The following is an 18,192-nucleotide window of genomic DNA, read 5'->3' on the forward strand; positions in this document are numbered from 1 at the left end:
CCAGTACTCTTGCCTGGAAAATCCACAGACAGAGGAGCCTGGTAGGCTGCAGTCCGTCCAGTCACTAAGAGTCGGACACGCCTGAGCGACTTCACTTTCACTTTTCACTTTTCAGTTTCATGCATTGGAGAAGGAAATGGCAACCCACTCCAGTGTTCTTGCCTGGAGAATCCCAGGGACGGGGAAGCCTGGTGGGCTGCCGTCTATGGGGTCACACAGAGTCAGACACGACTGAAGCGACTTAGCAGCAGCAGCAGCAGCAGCCAGAGTTTACCTGTAAAAACTATTCCCAGGTGGCGCTAGTGGTAAAGAACACACGTTCAATCTCTGGGTTGGGAATATCCCCTGGAGGAGGGCATGGCAACCCACTCCAGTATTCTTGCTTGGAGAATCCCAAGGACAGAGGTGCCTGGCCGGCTGCAGTCCATAGAGTCACATGGAGTTGGACTCAACTGAAGCTACTAAGCACTCATTTTTAGCTCATAAGCTACATAAAAATTGGTGGGACAAATGTGGCCCACTGGTTGGGTTGTAATTTGCCTACTTCCATTCTCATTTAATGGACATCTTCCCAGGATTCCAGTTGACTAGTAATGTTTGTGTGTGTTGTGTGTGGGGCAGGGAGGTCATGAGGGGTGGAGAAGCAAAAATGTTTTTGCATTTTTGAGTATAACTCATCTTTGCCTAAAAAAACATGTCTGTTACATTTTTTAAAATATGCACAATTTTGCTTGTTTACAGTTTAGTCCTCCATTAGAGATGCTGAGAATATTTTTGAACACTTGATTTTTATCAAATAATCAAAATGGAGATGGGAAGTAGATTACCTCTAAACCTAAACAAAACAAACAAAACATAAGCTTACAAAAGACAAGGAACTCTTGCAAAATGAAGTAAAATGGTAGAGAAGCTATTTCTATCATCTAATTACCCTTTGACTCCCAAATGGTTAACTTTTGAATATGAAGGCACATACCTCCAAGTACCAACTCTCTAAAGGACACAGGGGTGGTAGAAGTGAAACACTGCTCTCATTTATTTAATAGTCACTTTGTAAATAATCACCAGTGTATCAGATCTCCATTGTTAAGAAGAGCAGTTATGGCGCTTGAAGATTTTTATTATAAGGACAAGTAAACTTTGGAATGAAGTCACAGCAAAGAATTATTTTCTATTATACTGAAGACTTATCTCCCATTTATTTACAAAACAATAGCCTCATACAACTTGTTTGATAGGTTCTGGGATTTCATGTGAAATCACAGACACTAAAAGGAAAAAAAAAATGGGCGAGGAGAGAGCGCTGAAAAACAGATCCGAATATTTGATACTTTGTTTTTTTCCAGTGCCCCTCCCATATGCTACTTTCTTCTCCCTTTCAGATTCATTCCATACCCTTTATCTGTTGATCCTCTCCTCCGTCATCTCCCCGGTTGCTTCTCCGTCGTTGGAAATCTCCCTTTTTAGCCCTTGGAAATCTCCCTTTCTTTTTGCTCTTCCTTTGTGGTATCTACTAAAACGTTAAAGTGATGTATTTTCTGAAACTTCTGTGGGTTTCTAAGTGACGCTGAGCATGCTCAGTCGCCTAGGCAGGTTTTGTCGCCAGCAGCTGCCCTGATTCGACCTCTCCAAAAATAGACATTTAACTCTCTGAACTGTTTAAGGATATAATTCGTTTTGCTCTCTCTTCATTTTCAAGGTTCAAAGGAAAGCAGCGAGGATTCCAAGGGTCCCTTCGTCCTTACAGCCAATGAGGGGGCTGAGAGGGAGGAGCTTGGGGCTGCTGCGTGCAGCTTGAGCTTCTGAGGGAATCATCCCCAGTAGACGCGGTGGAGCCTGAGCTCTGAAGCATCTGTCACAGAACAAAATTTTTAAAAATAAAAACAATAACAGAAGAGGAGAAACGCTGCAAACTATGGAACGCTGTAAAACTTTCTGAAACATTTGCTGGGAATTCCTGTGGAGCATGATATTTTAAAACCAATTCTTTTTGAAGCCGGTTTGGGTAACTGGGAAAATGATACATATGCTAAATGCAGCAGCTGATCGAGTGAAATGGACCAGATCAAGGGCTGCTAAAAGGGCTGCCTGTGTGGTAGCTGCAGCATATGCTCTGAAAACCCTCTATCCCCTCATTGGCAAGCATTTAAAGCAGTCTGGCCACAGGGAGAAAAAAGGCGCTTACTCGGCTGCGGAGAACAGAGAAATACTGCATTGCACCGAGGCCACTTGTAAAAAACCTTCACCTGGAGTGAATGCAGATTTTTTCAAACAGCTACTGGAACTTCGGAAAATTCTCTTTCCAAAACTTGTGACCACTGAAACAGGATGGCTCTGCCTTCACTCGGTAGCTCTAATTTCAAGAACCTTCCTGTCTATTTATGTAGCAGGTTTGGATGGAAAAATTGTGAAAAGCATTGTGGAAAAGAAGCCTCGGACTTTCATCATCAAGTTAATCAAGTGGCTTATGATTGCCATCCCTGCCACCTTTGTCAACAGTGCAATAAGGTACTTGGAGGGCAAATTGGCCTTGGCCTTCAGAACTCGTCTAGTAGACCATGCCTATGAGACCTATTTTGCAAATCAGACTTATTATAAGGTGATCAATATGGATGGGAGGCTGGCAAACCCTGACCAGTCTCTTACTGAGGATATTATGATGTTTGCTCAGTCGGTGGCTCACTTGTACTCCAATTTGACCAAACCTATTTTAGATGTAATCCTGACCTCCTATACACTTATCCAGACTGCTACATCCAGAGGAGCAAGCCCAATTGGGCCCACTGTTTTAGCAGGGCTTGTGGTATATGCCACTGCTAAAGTGTTAAAAGCCTGCTCTCCCAAATTTGGTAAATTGGTGGCTGAAGAAGCTCATAGAAAAGGCTATCTGCGGTACGTGCACTCCAGAATCATAGCCAATGTTGAAGAAATTGCCTTTTACAGAGGACATAAGGTAAGAAAGAAATTAAGATGATGGGTGAAATGTGAGATTGTTCAAACTGCCACTGCAGTGCTGGATACCATCTGTTGTATTGTTTTTGTGCTCAATTCTTTAGCATTTTGGATTCTTATGACATTTAAACCTGTATTAAAATATATGCTTTGCTACCCTTTTTAATCATAAACTGTTAAAGAATTATATGCTAAGTGAAAACTTTTCTAAAGTTTCATGAGAATGAACATGAAACATTTTCACCACTCTAAAAAACTCTACTTATCCAAACATGCTCAGAATTATCTCCAAAGGATTTTCTTAAAACTAAAATCCTAACTAAGTAGATGGTCCTAGAACACTGAAGAAAAATATATGTTTAGAAGCTAAGTAAACATGCTTCCACTGAGATGGAAAATTTAGGATGATATTGTTTATTTTTCAAGAGAAAAAAGTGCTTTCATATAAGAAGACAAGTGTAACAATTTTGCATGACTGGTCAATGATGGAGTTCCTTAGTTCTAAGAAGTATAGGAGAGTGACTTACAAATGGCATTTTCATTGCTTATCATATTTTGAGACAAATAAAAAAAGATAAGGAAATGAACTTTTGCCTAGTTTTGAGGGAAAAGTAAAGATTAGAGATGAAGAAGGAAAAAGGAGTTCCAGAATATTTTTATATATTAAAGATTTTCAACATTTAGCAGGTCCGTAGAACAGTTAACCTAATTACATAAACTTGCAGTGCATTTAAGAATATTAAATATGACAGGAATCTTTAAATCTTAATACAAATGACCTGGCAAATTAAACAGTAAATTATTCTAAAGTTAAAATGGCATTATGATTATGAAGCAGAATTAATTTTCAAAACCATCAATTATTTAAAAAAATTATATGGTAGTACTATTCTGAAGAAGAAAATTTAAAGCAGATTTAGGACTTATATTCCCACTTGAAAATTGGCCTCATACATTGTATAAATCATATTTATTTTGAATCGTTGAACTCAGTGATATAAATTATAACATGCTGTAGGCTTCTTGCATTTAGACATAACATAGTAAACTGAGTGCTCAAAAATGAAGTTAATTACACATATACATGTCATGTGTTTATTTTCACTCATTTTTGGTGTGATCAAGGGCAAGGTTCTAGCTGTTTATTCATATTTTATGGATTATCATTTACTGTTAACATCTTATATAGATAAGGTTGAAACCATAAGTATAAATCACTTGTCTATATTTATATTTAACATTATGTATACTAAATATCAGATATTTTAAAAATAATTTAGATGTGATTACAAGTGAAATAATGGCTAATTCTGACATAATATGTATTTATTGGTTGTTAGAATCAGACATAAGAGTATACTAGGAAAGAGAAAATATGAAATTATCTTTAAAGGAAGTCCTCAAACATACATTATTTATTTTTATAATTCATACTAGGTTAATTCTTATCTCTTTTTCTCTCCATAGGTAGAAATGAACCAACTCCAGAAAAGTTACAAAGCTTTAGCAAATCAGATGAACCTCATTTTATCCAAACGTTTATGGTACATCATGATAGAGCAGTTCTTGATGAAGTATGTTTGGAGCAGCAGTGGACTAATTATGGTGGCTGTACCTATTATCACGGCAACTGGCTTTGCAGATGGTGGTAATGACATTTACACTTAATATTAAGTATATGCTTCAGATTAATTCTTTTTAAAGTGTCACTGCTGGAGTTGTGTGAGTAAATTGTGTAGCCATCATTCTATAGTCCTTAATGGTTAGAAACAATGGGAAACTTTGAAACATCCAATAATAAGACCAACTGTTTAAAAGAAGTGACTTAAAAGATCTTTCCACCTCTACAGTATTCAGAAACCTCTGGTTTAGTGTTTTGGGGGGTTAATCTTGAGCAATTTCAGTTATACTGCCTAATAAAGAATGATTCTCTAATTTACATTTAAACTCAACACAAATTAATACCTTCAAAAAGAGTATAATAGTTCTCACCATGTATTATAAATTTCAGTTCTGCACATAACATGTGTTTAGTCTATAAATATTCTATAACTGGATCTGCCTTGATTGTAATTTGAAGAGTTGGTTGACTATCTTAAACAATCAATAATACTGTTTAAGGGAGTGCTTCATTCCATGGAATAGGGTTTCCTCTACTTGTAGGTAGTATATTAGATAACTTCCTATTTGGTGATATTGAGGGGATAAGGGTTGTAAAGTTGCACATGTCTAATTCTATCTTATCACTGTTTCAGTGTTGTTTTTTTTTTTCTTTTTTTCAACATTTTTCATCCTTTGGGACAACTAAGAAATGTAAGGACAAGGAGGACAATATTAAAATGTTATGTTTGAGATGACAGTTTGGGTCTTAATTGGCAGGACAGATGTTATGAATTAAAAATAAAGAATTTTCCTCTGTCTCTCCAAAGTAAAACGTTCACCTTCCTCTTTAAAAACCATTTGACCAAACTTGGTGTTAGTATTGAAGGAACTAGACAAAAACATTGGCTTTGTGGTGAGACAGAGCTTTGCTCAACCCTGCTTTTCCTCTTTTTGCCTGTGTCCTGTTAGTCAAGTTAATTAAACTGTCTAAACCTCAGTTTCCTCATCTGTGTCAGATGTATTCCTTTCTGTATCAGAAAGACTACTTCAGAATGCTGTTGTGAGGAATTAGGAGAATAACGTATCATGAACATCAGTGTTCTTAATACATGGTGATAATTATTGCCTAGAAAATAAATGGCAACACTAAGAAAAATGTAACAGAATTCACACTATTTATAGTTATTTTTGGTATAGAATTAAGTATTAATAGTTGTTTGTTTGAAGTCATCCAATAAAAACAAAAAAATTACCATATGCTTTAACATTTTAAAACAGTGCTTTAATGCTTTACCAATTCTTACAAAAACACTTGTCAAATTTGAGTCATTCTCAACTAAACTTATTCATTTTGGTAAAGTAGAATTTGTCAGTCCCTTGTGATAAGTGATATATATACCAAATGTACTCTACAGCTCAACTGTCTAATAGACAATGTACTTAGACCATGAGGAAAACTGAATTTTACCTGTTCATTTAATGCTTTCAAAATTTGTTTTAATCATTTTAAAAAATTTATATTGAAAAAGGCATTGTTAGTATTTTAGATTTAATCTTTTCATAATGAAATAAAATAAATTGCTTTTTCAAAAAAGTATTAGAGAGAAAAAGACACAAAACTGTATGGTCTTAAGATTAGTTCTACTAAGAAGTTTAACAAAATTGTCAAATATTTATAGTGAATATGTACAAGTTTATGGATATTTTGAAGGTTTGTGTATAATATATATTAGCAGCTACCCCAATAACAAAATTATGATGTTGTTCTGTTAGTCTTTGGAAGAACTGATCTTATTAGAAAACCTTGGAGTATTCAACATAGAGCAGAGAAAATGTAGCTATTAATGGTGACAAATTAACACCACAGAGACCAGTAAGAAGTAAACAGTGTATGCAAAAAATCTAACAGTCTCACTTCTGTAGATGATGTAATAAAATATTTAAAAATAAATACTATGAATCTAGAAAGTACCATAGTAAGTTAAAAAACAGCATTAAAATTTTAGATTGAAATTGTGATAATAGTCCCGTTGATACAAGTGAAACAAAATAATTCTTAAAACTTCTTTTCAAAAGAAAGCTTTATGAAAAGAAAAGCAATATAATAATAAAATGAATCATATGATGATATTTTTATGAAAGTATGCTTCAATATTGTAATTTCTAAGATTACTGTATATATCCTTATAATATTTGTGTGTATATATTTACTAAATATATTTGATTTATAATGATATAATACATGAAAGTATTGTTATCATTTTACTCAGACAAAATAATTAATTTTTTTAGATAATGACATTATTTTTGAGGCTTTGGGTCTTGGAATTAAATACCATCTATTCTAATCTAGTCTTCAATCTTAATTTATGCTTAGGCCCTGAGTTGTCTCTTACATTAGAGACAAATTAAGTGCATAATACTATATATTTTAATGCAAAATAGATCGGGAATATGGGTGAATAAGAGAACAATAGCAAAGAGAAAAAGGAGAAAAGGTAGAAAAGAGGAAAAAAGAGAAAAAGGAAGAAACAGGCTACTGTTCAAATCTTGATTGCTATTTTATTCATCCTTGAGAAAGTTATACAAACTGTATATGCCTAAATTTTCCTTTCTTAACTGTAAGAATAATAATATATTTTAAGAATTGTTAAGAAATTATATATAATATATTTAATGTGCCTTGAAACAGTCCATGGCAAATAGTAAGAATTTAGGTGGAAGCAATGATTAATGTTTATTATATTCTTACGCTATGGGCTCTGATGTCAGATTGCCTGGGTTCAAATCTGGCTTTTTCATTTATTAGGCTGTGACATAGGACAACTCGTTAAACCATTTTGTGCTTCAGTTTCCACATTCTAAAATGGGAGAAATTATAGCAGAGTTGTTATGAAGATTAAAGAAGATCACACGTGTAAAATTTAGAACAATGCCTGCATCATAGAAATTGTTCAATAGATGTTTGGTGGTCTGATTATTATTGTTAAAGGGGCAAGACATTTGAAAGTAATTAGAAAGTTGGGGGTAAAGATGAAGACAGGAGGAATAGCCTACATAATTTTGGTGGGAGGAGAAAAGAAAAATAATTGTGTAGTAGATTTATTATACTATATAGCTACAATGTTTAAAATCTTGTGCTAAGAACAAGATTACACTTATTAATATATTGAGGTTCACATTGCAAAATTGCATATGTTGTCATGTCATTTTCACATCAGAAGAGGAGTTTATAAGTGATCTAGTCAAGAGCCCGAAATCTGCCTAAGGTCACACAAATGGTTAGTGAAAGCACTAAGGATAGAAGACTATATATAATTCCTTGTGCAATGCTTTTTTCTCCTTCACTGTGCTGTCTTTATATTAACTATATTGGAACTTACTCTATAAAGGACTTACTTGAGACCAAGTAATCATGGGAGCAAATCATTGAAAAAGAGGGATTGATTATTAATTATATATAATCTGTTATTTTTATAGAAGACAGTACTCCTTTATTTGCTTCTCATTAAGAGAAAGACTGAAATTATGTGAAGGAAATAGTTACCTGGGGGCTATAATCTCAATTGTTTTAATGTTATTGACCACTTCTATTCATATCAAGAGCAATTCTGAAAAAGGCTAGGAAAAGCTACTTATAAGTCTCTCTTGCCAGACCTTATGACAGGTACCTAACAAGCAAGGAAGAGAGCAGCTAAGCCTCTGGTGCTGCCAGTATTGGTAATCTGATAGTGTAAGGTGCACATCAGAAGTAGCAACTGAGAGGTACTGCTCTTAGGAATAGAACTAAATTCTCCCCAACACCCTAGTAACATGGGTGTTGTTTTTATTCTCAAAAGTGTACCTGCAACAAGACTATATCTAGGCTCCTGCTACATTAGTATGTCTTATATTCTAATGTAAAATAATTGAAATAAAATGTTATATTGTAGGTCAATTTAGATATAATAGGTGGCAAGAATACAAAGAAGAGCTATACAAAAAAGATCTTCATGACCCAGATAACCACAGTGGTGTGATCACTCAGCTAGAGCCAGACATCCTTGAATGCGAAGTCAAGTGGGCCTTAGGAAGCATCACTATGAACAAAGCGAATGGAGGTGATGAAATTCCAGCTGAACTATTTAAATCCTGAAAGATGATGCTGTGAAAATGCTGCAATCAATGTGCCAGCACATTTGGAAAACTCAGCAGTGGCCGCAGGACTGGAAAAGGTCAGTTTTCATCCCAATCCCAAAGAAAGACAATGCCAAAGAATGCTCAAACTACCACATAATTGCACTCATCTGACATGCTAGCAAAGTAATGCTCAAAGTTCTCCGAGTGAGGCTTCAATAGTACGTGAACCGAGAACTTCCAGATGTTCAAGTTGGATTTAGAAAAGGCAGAGGAACCAGAGATCAAATTACCAACATCCATTGGATCATAGAAAAAGCAAGAGAGTTCCGGAAAAAGCATCTACTTCTGCTTTATTGACTATGCCAAAGCCTTTAACTCTGTGGATACAAACAAGCTATGAAAAATGCTTCAAGAGATGGGAACACCAGACCTCCTTACCTGCCTCTTGAGAAATCTGCATGCAGGTCAAGAAGCAACAGTTAGAACTGGAGGTAGAACAACAGACTGGTTCCAAATTGGAAAAGGATTACATCAAGGCTATGTATTGTCACCCTGCTTAACTTATACGCAGAGTATATCATGCGAAATGCCAGGCTGGATGAAGCATAAGCTGGAATCAAGATTGCCGGGAGAAATATCAATAGCCTCAGATATGCAGATGACACCACCCATATGGCAGAAAGTGAAAAGGAACTGAAGAGCCTCATTATGAAAGTGAACGAGGAGAGTGAAAAGGCTGGCTTAAAACTGAACATTCAAAACTAAGAACATAGTATCTGGTCCCATCACTTCATGGCAAACAGATAGGGAAACAATGGAAACTGTGACAGATTTTATTTTCTTGGGCTCCAAATTCACTGCAGATAGTGATTGCAGCCATGAAATTAAAAGACACTTGCTCCTTGGAAGAAAAGCTATGACCAACCTAGACAGCATGTTAAAAAGCAGAGACATTACTTTGCCAACAAAGGTCTGTTTAATCAAAGCTATGATTTTTCCAGTAGTCATGTATGGATGTGAGAGTCGGACCATAAAGAAAGCTGAGTGCCAAAGAACTGATGCCTTTGAACTGTGGTGTTGGAGAAGACTCTTGAGAGTCCCTTGCACAGAAAGGAGATCGAATCAGTCATTCTTAAAGGAAATCAGTTCTGAATATTCATTGGAAGGACTGATGCTGAAGGGCCTGTGTAAAGAACCACCTCATTGGAAAAGACCTTGAAACTGGGAAAGCTTGAAGATGGGAGGAGAAGGGGACGACAGAGGATGAGATGGTTGGATGGCATCACCAACTCGATACACAGGAGTTTGAGCAAGCTCCAAGAGTTGGTGATGGACAGGAAAGCCTGGCATGCTGCAGCCCATGAGCTCACAGAGTCGGACACAACTTAGTGACTGAACTGAACTGAACTGTCCTGTTGACCAATTATCATAACATCAATTATCAATATATATCAGACATACTTTTAGCTGTTAGTAGCTATGCATCTAAGTAGTTGCACTTGTAAAGTATAATACATATGTCAGCAGGACATAGTCATTAGTGTACCACTCAATGACTTGTCATAAAGTTAACACGTATACATAATCACCACTCAGAAGAAATAGAAGCTTACCTTCATCCCAGAAGTCCCTATACTCTTTCCCAGTCCTATCCTCATCCTAAGGCTCCCACCCCTATCCCTACTTACTCCTGCCCCTGCCATTCCTCATCAAAGGTAATTATTTTACTGACCATTTATTAGTAGTAGATCATTTATTTGCTGGTTTTGGAATCTTCCATAAGTAACCTTATATAGTGTGTATAAGCATTCTAGTTGTTCCATTCTTTATCAGTGTTTGATCTCAGTCTTTTTCACTCAGGTATTTTTCATTTTAGGCATATGGTAAGTTTATAGTTATACTTCATTGTGGTCTTTTCATTTCTTTGTTGACAAATGAGATTAAGCACTTTTTTTCATTTGTTGGCCATTTGGATAGCCATTCTTATGAAGTGCTGATAGTTTTTTTGATTAATTTTAGATTGCTTTTAAATATGTTTTTTCTCACTGATTTGTAAAAGCTTTTATGTATTCTGTAGTAAGTCTTTTGTCAGACACACGCACAAAATTTCCAATATTTTTCCCAGTTGATTCTTCCTTTTTCAGTCTCTTAACAGCTTGTCTAAGAAAAGTAATCATTTTAATATAATTCAATTTGTCAATTAATTCTTTGTGGTTAATGGCTTTATGTCCTGCTTAAGAAATATTTGTCTAACCCAAGGTCATAAGATATTGTCCAATTTTATCTCTTAGAAATTAATTGTTTTTCATTTCACATCAGTCTACTCAAAGTTGATATGTGGTATAAGGTTGGATAAGGCTGTAACTTTTTGCTGAGATTTTTTAAGATGTCAAAGGTAAAATATAAATAAAAAGAAAGAAACTCAAATATAAATCAAAGGGTAAAAGTACAAAAGAAGAGCCTACTTTTTCAACTTTTATAAAATTAACAGACAATTTTCTTAGGACAGTTTTAGGTTTATGGGAGAATTTATCAGAAAGTACAGTGTACCTACCAGAGTTTCCCCTCTTATTTACATCTTGTGTTAGTGTTGTACATTCATTGCAACTAATAATACATTATTTATACATTGTTAACTGAAGTCCATAGTTTACATTAGGGTTCACTCTTTGCATGTACAGTTCTATAGGATTTGAGAAATTATGGCATAACCTTCATTTTAAAATCCTTTTTCATCTTTTCAGTGAAATAGGAACTGATGTGACCATGTTTCAATATATACTTATTATTATCAGGCCTGAAAAGTACTAATAAGATGAGAATATAATGCTAACTATTAAATCCTTAAATGCAGACCTTTTGAAAAAATATTGAAAATATTTGGTGAGGAAAATGAAATGTATCTACCTAGCATACAAAATAGGTGAGGGCTTTAGGTTGTGAGTTTATATGTCTAACAGACACTAAGAAATCTGACCTTGTCATAGAAGTCACATAGTTCCCTACGATGTGTATGATAAAATACTCATGCACTGCTCTTAAACCACCTGCTAAAGAAAAATTAGTAGAATAAAAATGTCAAATGAAATCTTTCCGGAGCTGTTTTTAATTTTGTTACAAATTTGCAAGTTTAAAAGCTTGGAGAAAACCCAGTAGGTGTTAGTCTGCCAAAGTAGTATAGAAAGTACCATCCTGTACCAAACAGCAGTCTGTCTGTGCTAGTGTTCTCTTTTTAATATAGACTGTCAGTGAAAGCTGTTATTTAAACCCCTTTTAACCCAAATTGATGAAATCCCATAATTATTTTAGCCAGATTCTCTGAGTCAAAACTATTCTTAGCACTTTAACTGATATAGCAATCACTATTTTGGTAGCTTGCTGAGAGTCCTTTGTTAATTTTTTTGTGGCTGTCTAAATTTTGCCACACATTTAAATGTTCTTAAGTATATGAAGATTCTGTTCCCAGTTTATCCAATCATGTCTTTCTTTCCTTACTTACACTAGCTCTTATAGCCTTTCTTTGTACAACTAATTTCAAGGGAAACAGAAATAATTCTCTAAAGCAGTGCTCAATAGCCAAACCAGGAGGTTCCCATGAACTCATGGTTATTCTGATTCTCAAAATAAAATCAGTGCTTGACACCAACCAATACCGTAACTTGAACAAGTTATTTATTCAATTGGCATTGCTGAAATTTCTCTTCTCTGAGATATTGCTTATGCTGTGCTTGTGATCTTTTAAAATCGTATGCAGTCTTCAAGCCATCCCTCACAGTCTGTTTCTCCATGAAGCATTTTCTGTCTCTTGCATCAAGAAATTATCTTCGTCTCTTTCCAATGCATCACACTAACTCTCCTCATAGGTTGCCCTGCATTGTTATTTGGGAACTTGTCTTTTCTCCTACCAAACTGTAAGCTCCCTAAGGAAAGAGTTTGAAAAGCACATTTAATCCTTTCATGTCCTGTAGCACCTTGCCTAATTTCTTGTAAATCTTGCTGTTCAGTAAATATCTGCTGAATGAATTTACCTTCTATTATGCATGGATCCCTTTCAAACTCAGCTGAGCTGTCTATGAGCAAGTAAAGGTGAAAGTATCTGAAAATTATATCAGGGCACATGTTAAATATTTGCATTGTCAGGGAGAAAAAAAAGCCCTTTTTTGCTGAGATAAATCCAGGTGAAATAAATATCAAAGTGGCTATGATATATGGCTATATTATTCTAATTTCCTTCATTAATTTATAGCTTTCAATTTAGAACTTTGGTGATAGTCTGTAGAAAGACTGGATAGAGAATAAAATTGATGGCAAGATAAAAGTAATGACCTTGAGAGAATAATTTTGAAGAGCAAGACTAAACTGAATAGATATAAAATAGCAACACTTACAGAAAATAATAACGCCTAACATTTAAGACGGAGAAGGCGATGGCACCCCACTCCAGTACTCTTGCCTGGAAAATCCCATGGATGGAGGAGCCTGGTAGGCTGCAGTCCATGGGGTCACTAAGAGTCGAACACGACTGAGCAACTTCACTTTCACTTTTCACTTTCATGCATTGGAGAAAGAAATGGCAACCCACTCCAGTGTTCTTGCCTGGGGAATCCCAGGGACAGGGGAGCCTGGTGGGCTGCCGTCTATGGGGTCGCACAGAGTCGGACACGACTGAAGCGAGTTAGCAGCAGCAGCAGCAACATTTAAGAGCAATTATTATCAGCTATGGATTAGGCTAGCATGGAATAGTAGGTTCTAAACACTCTGGTGAGTACTAGGAAGAGTGAATAAAATACAGTTTGTCCCTTAAATAACTTATAGTCCACTGGGAAAGCCAGACAAGGATTTCCAGGGAAACCTGTATTAAATAGTTAACTCTTTAAGAAAGAGCTCGGCAAAAAGGAAAGTATATTAAAATCAGGAGAAATTATATATGCAAATACTACAGAGTAAACAGAATTTTACCTGATTGGGTGTTGCTGAACTGTAGGGTGAAAGTTGAAACAAGTAGACAAAGGTAGATTCTGATGGTCAGCTACTTTGCATTTCTTTTAAAAGAAATCACACTAGAAATATTTGCTTAGATTCCAGTTAGTGGCTTTTTTATTGACTGAATCAGTAGCATTTTATTACCTGGCTGTAATAGAGTAGGGAGTTGAATTTGGTAAGGGTTAAAAGAATGCTAAATGAAAATTGTCTTAATACCTATAGATTTAATTCTTCTAACTCTCCTTCTAGTAAAATAAGACAAAGGAAAATTTGAATAAAATCTGGTACAAATACTGTGTTTGTAACAATTCATTAATTTCTAGGGAATCCTGATACTAATGAAAAGTTCACATATGATTGAGTCACAGCTTGAATCAAAACTCAGTATAAAATAAAACATTTAGTTACTTTAAAAATTCAATAGTTTTTAATTTGCTTTTAGATCTAGAGGATGGTCAGAAACAAGCTATGGTTAGTGAACGGACAGAAGCCTTTACCACTGCCCGAAATTTATTGGCTTCTGGAGCTGATGCTATTGAAAGGATTATGTCTTCATACAAAGAGGTACTTGCATTTCTTGTCAGTTTGATTTAAATAAGATGTATGAAAATCAAGCAAAAATGTAAATTACTGCATATGTTTATTATTTTGGAAACACCTATTCTCTAGCAAAAACTGCTAAGAGCATAATCAAGATAAAGGACAAGTCCCAAGTGTATTATCTTTCAGTTTTTATACTCTCAATTGTCAACTCCTCTTTTTCTGTCTGTGGTATAACATATTTGTTTTTTAAATTTTACTAAAAAGCCTTTTGGTATGCATTCTGAAGTGAGAATGCCTAAATTGAAATTCCTGCTCCAGTGTTTGCAAATTACTTGAACTCAACCTGTTTGTGTCTATTTCTTCATCTGTAAAATAGGAATAATGAAGGTGATGACTTTGTAGAGTTATGATAGTAAGCACTTTTATAAATGTTAGCCAATAATACTACTTATATGCCTTACAAACTTTTCCTTTTCCTTCAAGTCGACCACATGTAAGAAACCCTTTTGTGAATCCACTTTCTTTCTGAAGCCTGGGTCTTCCTTCTGTGTGCTCATAGTACATCTGGTGCTTTACCACATTATAATTGTTTATTTCCTGCTTGAGACCCTGAGTGTAAAGCAGGAATTATCTTATTCATCTTTACATTCTTAATATCTATTTTAATGTTTGGAATATTGTATATGGTCAGTAAATGTTTCCTGAAAGAATGGTAGTACGATCTACAGATAGACCTACAGATATCACAGGGTTAAGATTAAAAGTCATTTGTTTCAATTCAGATATTAAATAATATTCGATGAATAGTCATTCTTGCTATTAATGACTCCTGCGGCTTTTGTATCAATATAGATTGCCAGAGCATAATTATAAATTTATCTGCCTATTAAATCATCCTTAAATAAATTATATAAGATAGTTGTAAAGTTTGTGACTTGCTGACAGAAATTTTCAGTCTCTTTCAACAACTATTTATTGAATTTTTTTAAAGAAAAGATAAAACCAGTTGTTTAGGGCCATAAAGCAAAACAGCTCAAAAATTTTTTTCAAATATTAATTTTGATAAACTGGAGGCATAGCTTTGAAGGTAGGTTTTTTGATCTAATAAATTTCTTATTAAAATTAAATGACAAATCAGAATTTTATACAACTCACATTCAAATACTTGACTAAGTCACAGAGAGAATATCAGTTTGTTTTTCTAGATTGTCTCCAACATAGGAAATGATTCCATTTTGTTTTATTTTGACTGTATGTGCATTGAGTCATAGAATTTTCACTTCTAAAGGATCTTATTATTGCTGTGAAAGCACATGAAAGCATCATGGTTTTCCACTATCTCTGAAGGGAACAAGATAGAGAAACCCCCTTTTCCTATATCTTGAAGTAATTTGTTGGCAATCACACTCCTAATTTTTTCTTTTAACACTCTTGGCCCATTCAACTCTGCATCCTGGTATACTAATTCAGTGCCCCCTGCCTTTTTCAGTTGACCTCCAAATATGTTTAGATTTGTTTTACACAAATATATTTTCCCAGATTTCTTTTGGATCCATATTTTGTTAATCCTTAGCCCTGCTTACTTCTACTTGGGAACTCAAAAAATTCTTCTAGGAAATGTTTTAGAAACTATCCTATATAACAAGTATAATATTAATACACAGAAATGAAATACTCATCTAATTATAGACCTCTCACATGGTAGAGACAAGTGGCAGAAGGCTTTTAACAATAATACCTGTTCATTCCCTGCTTTAGTTTTGTACTCACAAAAATCTTACACAAATATTGGTATTATATTAGTTCACAGTTTACTGTTTAAGAGACATTTATTAGTGACATGCCTTGTTTATTGATACCGATATCCTACTAAACAATTCTATAAGGGAATGTTTTTCATTGCGTCCTTTACACTGAGAAAGATGGTCTTAACGGGACATGAGTCACCTTGATAACGAAGTGTTCTTTTAATAGAAAAGTAGCTGAGATTCAACCTAAATTGGACAACTGGCAGAATAGGAGCAAGACACCATTTTATTGAGTCTTTTAACTAAAACAGAGATTTATCTCATAATCTCATCTAGAAAAAAAGTCATATTTAATATTTCTCTTTGGACCTATACATCATGTTTGGCTTGAACAGAAACTGAATCTTGGGATTTGGACTGAAAAGAATTTGAAGTTTTTCACTGAGCTGACTCAATGTTGATATTTTCTAGCAGGGGTAAATTTAGGAATTTTGTGCCTAATTTAGGAATTTTGATAACCACTTAGACTTAGAAACATTATTTCTTAACAAGAAAAAAATGCATTTTTAAAAAATCTTCTATTTTAAATTGAAAAAACATAAAAATAATTTCATTGAATGAATTTAAGCTTTACACAAAACTTCTAATTTCTGGAAACCAAGTGTTCATGTAAATGGAGCCAAATCAAAAAATCGATTGAAAGACTTTGGAAGATTTTTAAGTCTCACTAATATTCTGAAATCTTTACATGTCACTCTGAATCCTGACTTGAATAAATAATTTTGATGAGTTTTATAATTCCAATCAAGCTTAAACTGTCAACTTGCTGTGCTACTTCTTGGTAAGCTTTTTAGTGCTACTAGTTTTAGTTATCGGATATGCTTACCTATTTTTCACATAATAAAATAAGACCTTTAACATTAAATCAAGAATCCTATATGATTGCATATTTGTTTAAAAGTCTGTCTTGAGTATATTAACTATTTTATATCACTGCATTGGTTTTAGATAACTGAATTAGCAGGCTATACTGCTCGAGTATACAACATGTTTTGGGTTTTTGATGAAGTAAAAAGAGGCATTTATAAGAGAACTGCTGTCTTGCAAGAGTGTGAAAACCATAGCAAGGGTGGAACTAACATAGAATTACCCCTCAGTGAAACGTTGGAAGTCAAAGGTATTAAACTCAAATGTTTTTGTACATCTATATGTTAAGTTTTTATCAACAGAACCAAGGTATTTTAGAAGATAGCTAAGGAACCAACATTTAGTTATTTAAACAGTTATTCCTAAAGTTAGTGCTGTATTTTGAAGAGTAGTAACTAAAATTATCATAAAAAATACTATGCTACTTTTATTTAGGACAAAATGTCTAGAATAGTTCCTGGAAACTGTACATATGGCAGAATGATTTTTTTTTTTTGCTTTTAAAATTCAAATAATAGAATTAATGTTATATTATTCTCCTTTATTCTATCATTTAATTTGGTTATTATAGTTTTAAAGATTGTATTTTTCTATGTCTTTGTTTCTGTGGCATTGTTTTTTTTTTCTGTAGGAAAGTTTAATTTGTAGAAATAAGTAGTTATAAACAATGTAGCTGATACCAGACAGAATTTATCTTTGCTCTCATTTTGATGTTAGCATCGTATTATTGTAGAATGATATTTCTGAGAAAGATAGTCTAAATAGATACATCAAAATGTGCAAGTTTACATTAGGCTTTGTTTTAGATATAGATATCTTTATTTGCATTTATTCCTATGACATTACTGTGAATTATCTTTATAGTAAATTTATCTGTTATGTTGCATTATGCTTTAAGTTATTTAATTAGCAATAACACGTGATGCCTTTTGAAATGTAAACTGTTCCTTAACTTATAGGAAAAGTTATTGATGTGGAGCATGGAATTATTTGTGAAAATGTTCCCATAATTACACCAACGGGAGAAGTGGTGGCTTCCAGACTAAACTTCAAAGTAAGATGATATTCAAGAATCTTCTGATTTTTGCCAACACACTAATACAAAAGAACTCAGAATTCTTGTACCTTATATTAAATGCTTGGAGGAAGCATATGGAAAGGAAGGGAAATCAAGAAAGGTAGGCATAGTGATTTAATTACAGAAGCAGTTACTTCCTCAGAAAGCAGAAAGAGAGAAATTTAATTTCTACTGCTTTATTGCCTGGTTGAAAATCAAAATTACAGTACCCTGAGAGCCTAAACAAGGTAACTTTGGGGA

The 18,192-nt window shown here is 34.3% G+C and overlaps 2 protein-coding genes across 2 annotated transcripts in view; one reads left to right on the top strand and one right to left on the bottom strand.

Annotated features, from left to right (window-relative positions):
* Positions 1–1,696, bottom strand: part of REDIC1 (regulator of DNA class I crossover intermediates 1) — a 92,103-nt gene extending 90,407 nt beyond the window's left edge. Inside the window, exon 1 of the mRNA XM_069584616.1 lies at positions 1,396–1,696. The gene's annotated coding sequence lies outside the window, so the exon portion shown is untranslated. The remainder of the gene's footprint in view (positions 1–1,395) is intronic.
* The window catches only part of ABCD2 (ATP binding cassette subfamily D member 2), an 88,867-nt gene continuing 72,258 nt past the window's right edge, over positions 1,584–18,192 (top strand). The window contains exons 1-5 of the mRNA XM_069584614.1: positions 1,584–2,953; positions 4,420–4,600; positions 14,099–14,220; positions 16,956–17,124; positions 17,834–17,928. Of these exons, the coding sequence (XP_069440715.1) occupies positions 2,018–2,953; positions 4,420–4,600; positions 14,099–14,220; positions 16,956–17,124; positions 17,834–17,928 (1,503 nt within the window). The 5' untranslated portion in view covers positions 1,584–2,017. The remainder of the gene's footprint in view (positions 2,954–4,419; positions 4,601–14,098; positions 14,221–16,955; positions 17,125–17,833; positions 17,929–18,192) is intronic.

The sequence above is a fragment of the Ovis canadensis genome, chromosome 3 (genome assembly GCF_042477335.2).
Source record: "Ovis canadensis isolate MfBH-ARS-UI-01 breed Bighorn chromosome 3, ARS-UI_OviCan_v2, whole genome shotgun sequence".
In the NCBI taxonomy this organism is placed as follows: Eukaryota; Metazoa; Chordata; class Mammalia; order Artiodactyla; family Bovidae; genus Ovis; species Ovis canadensis.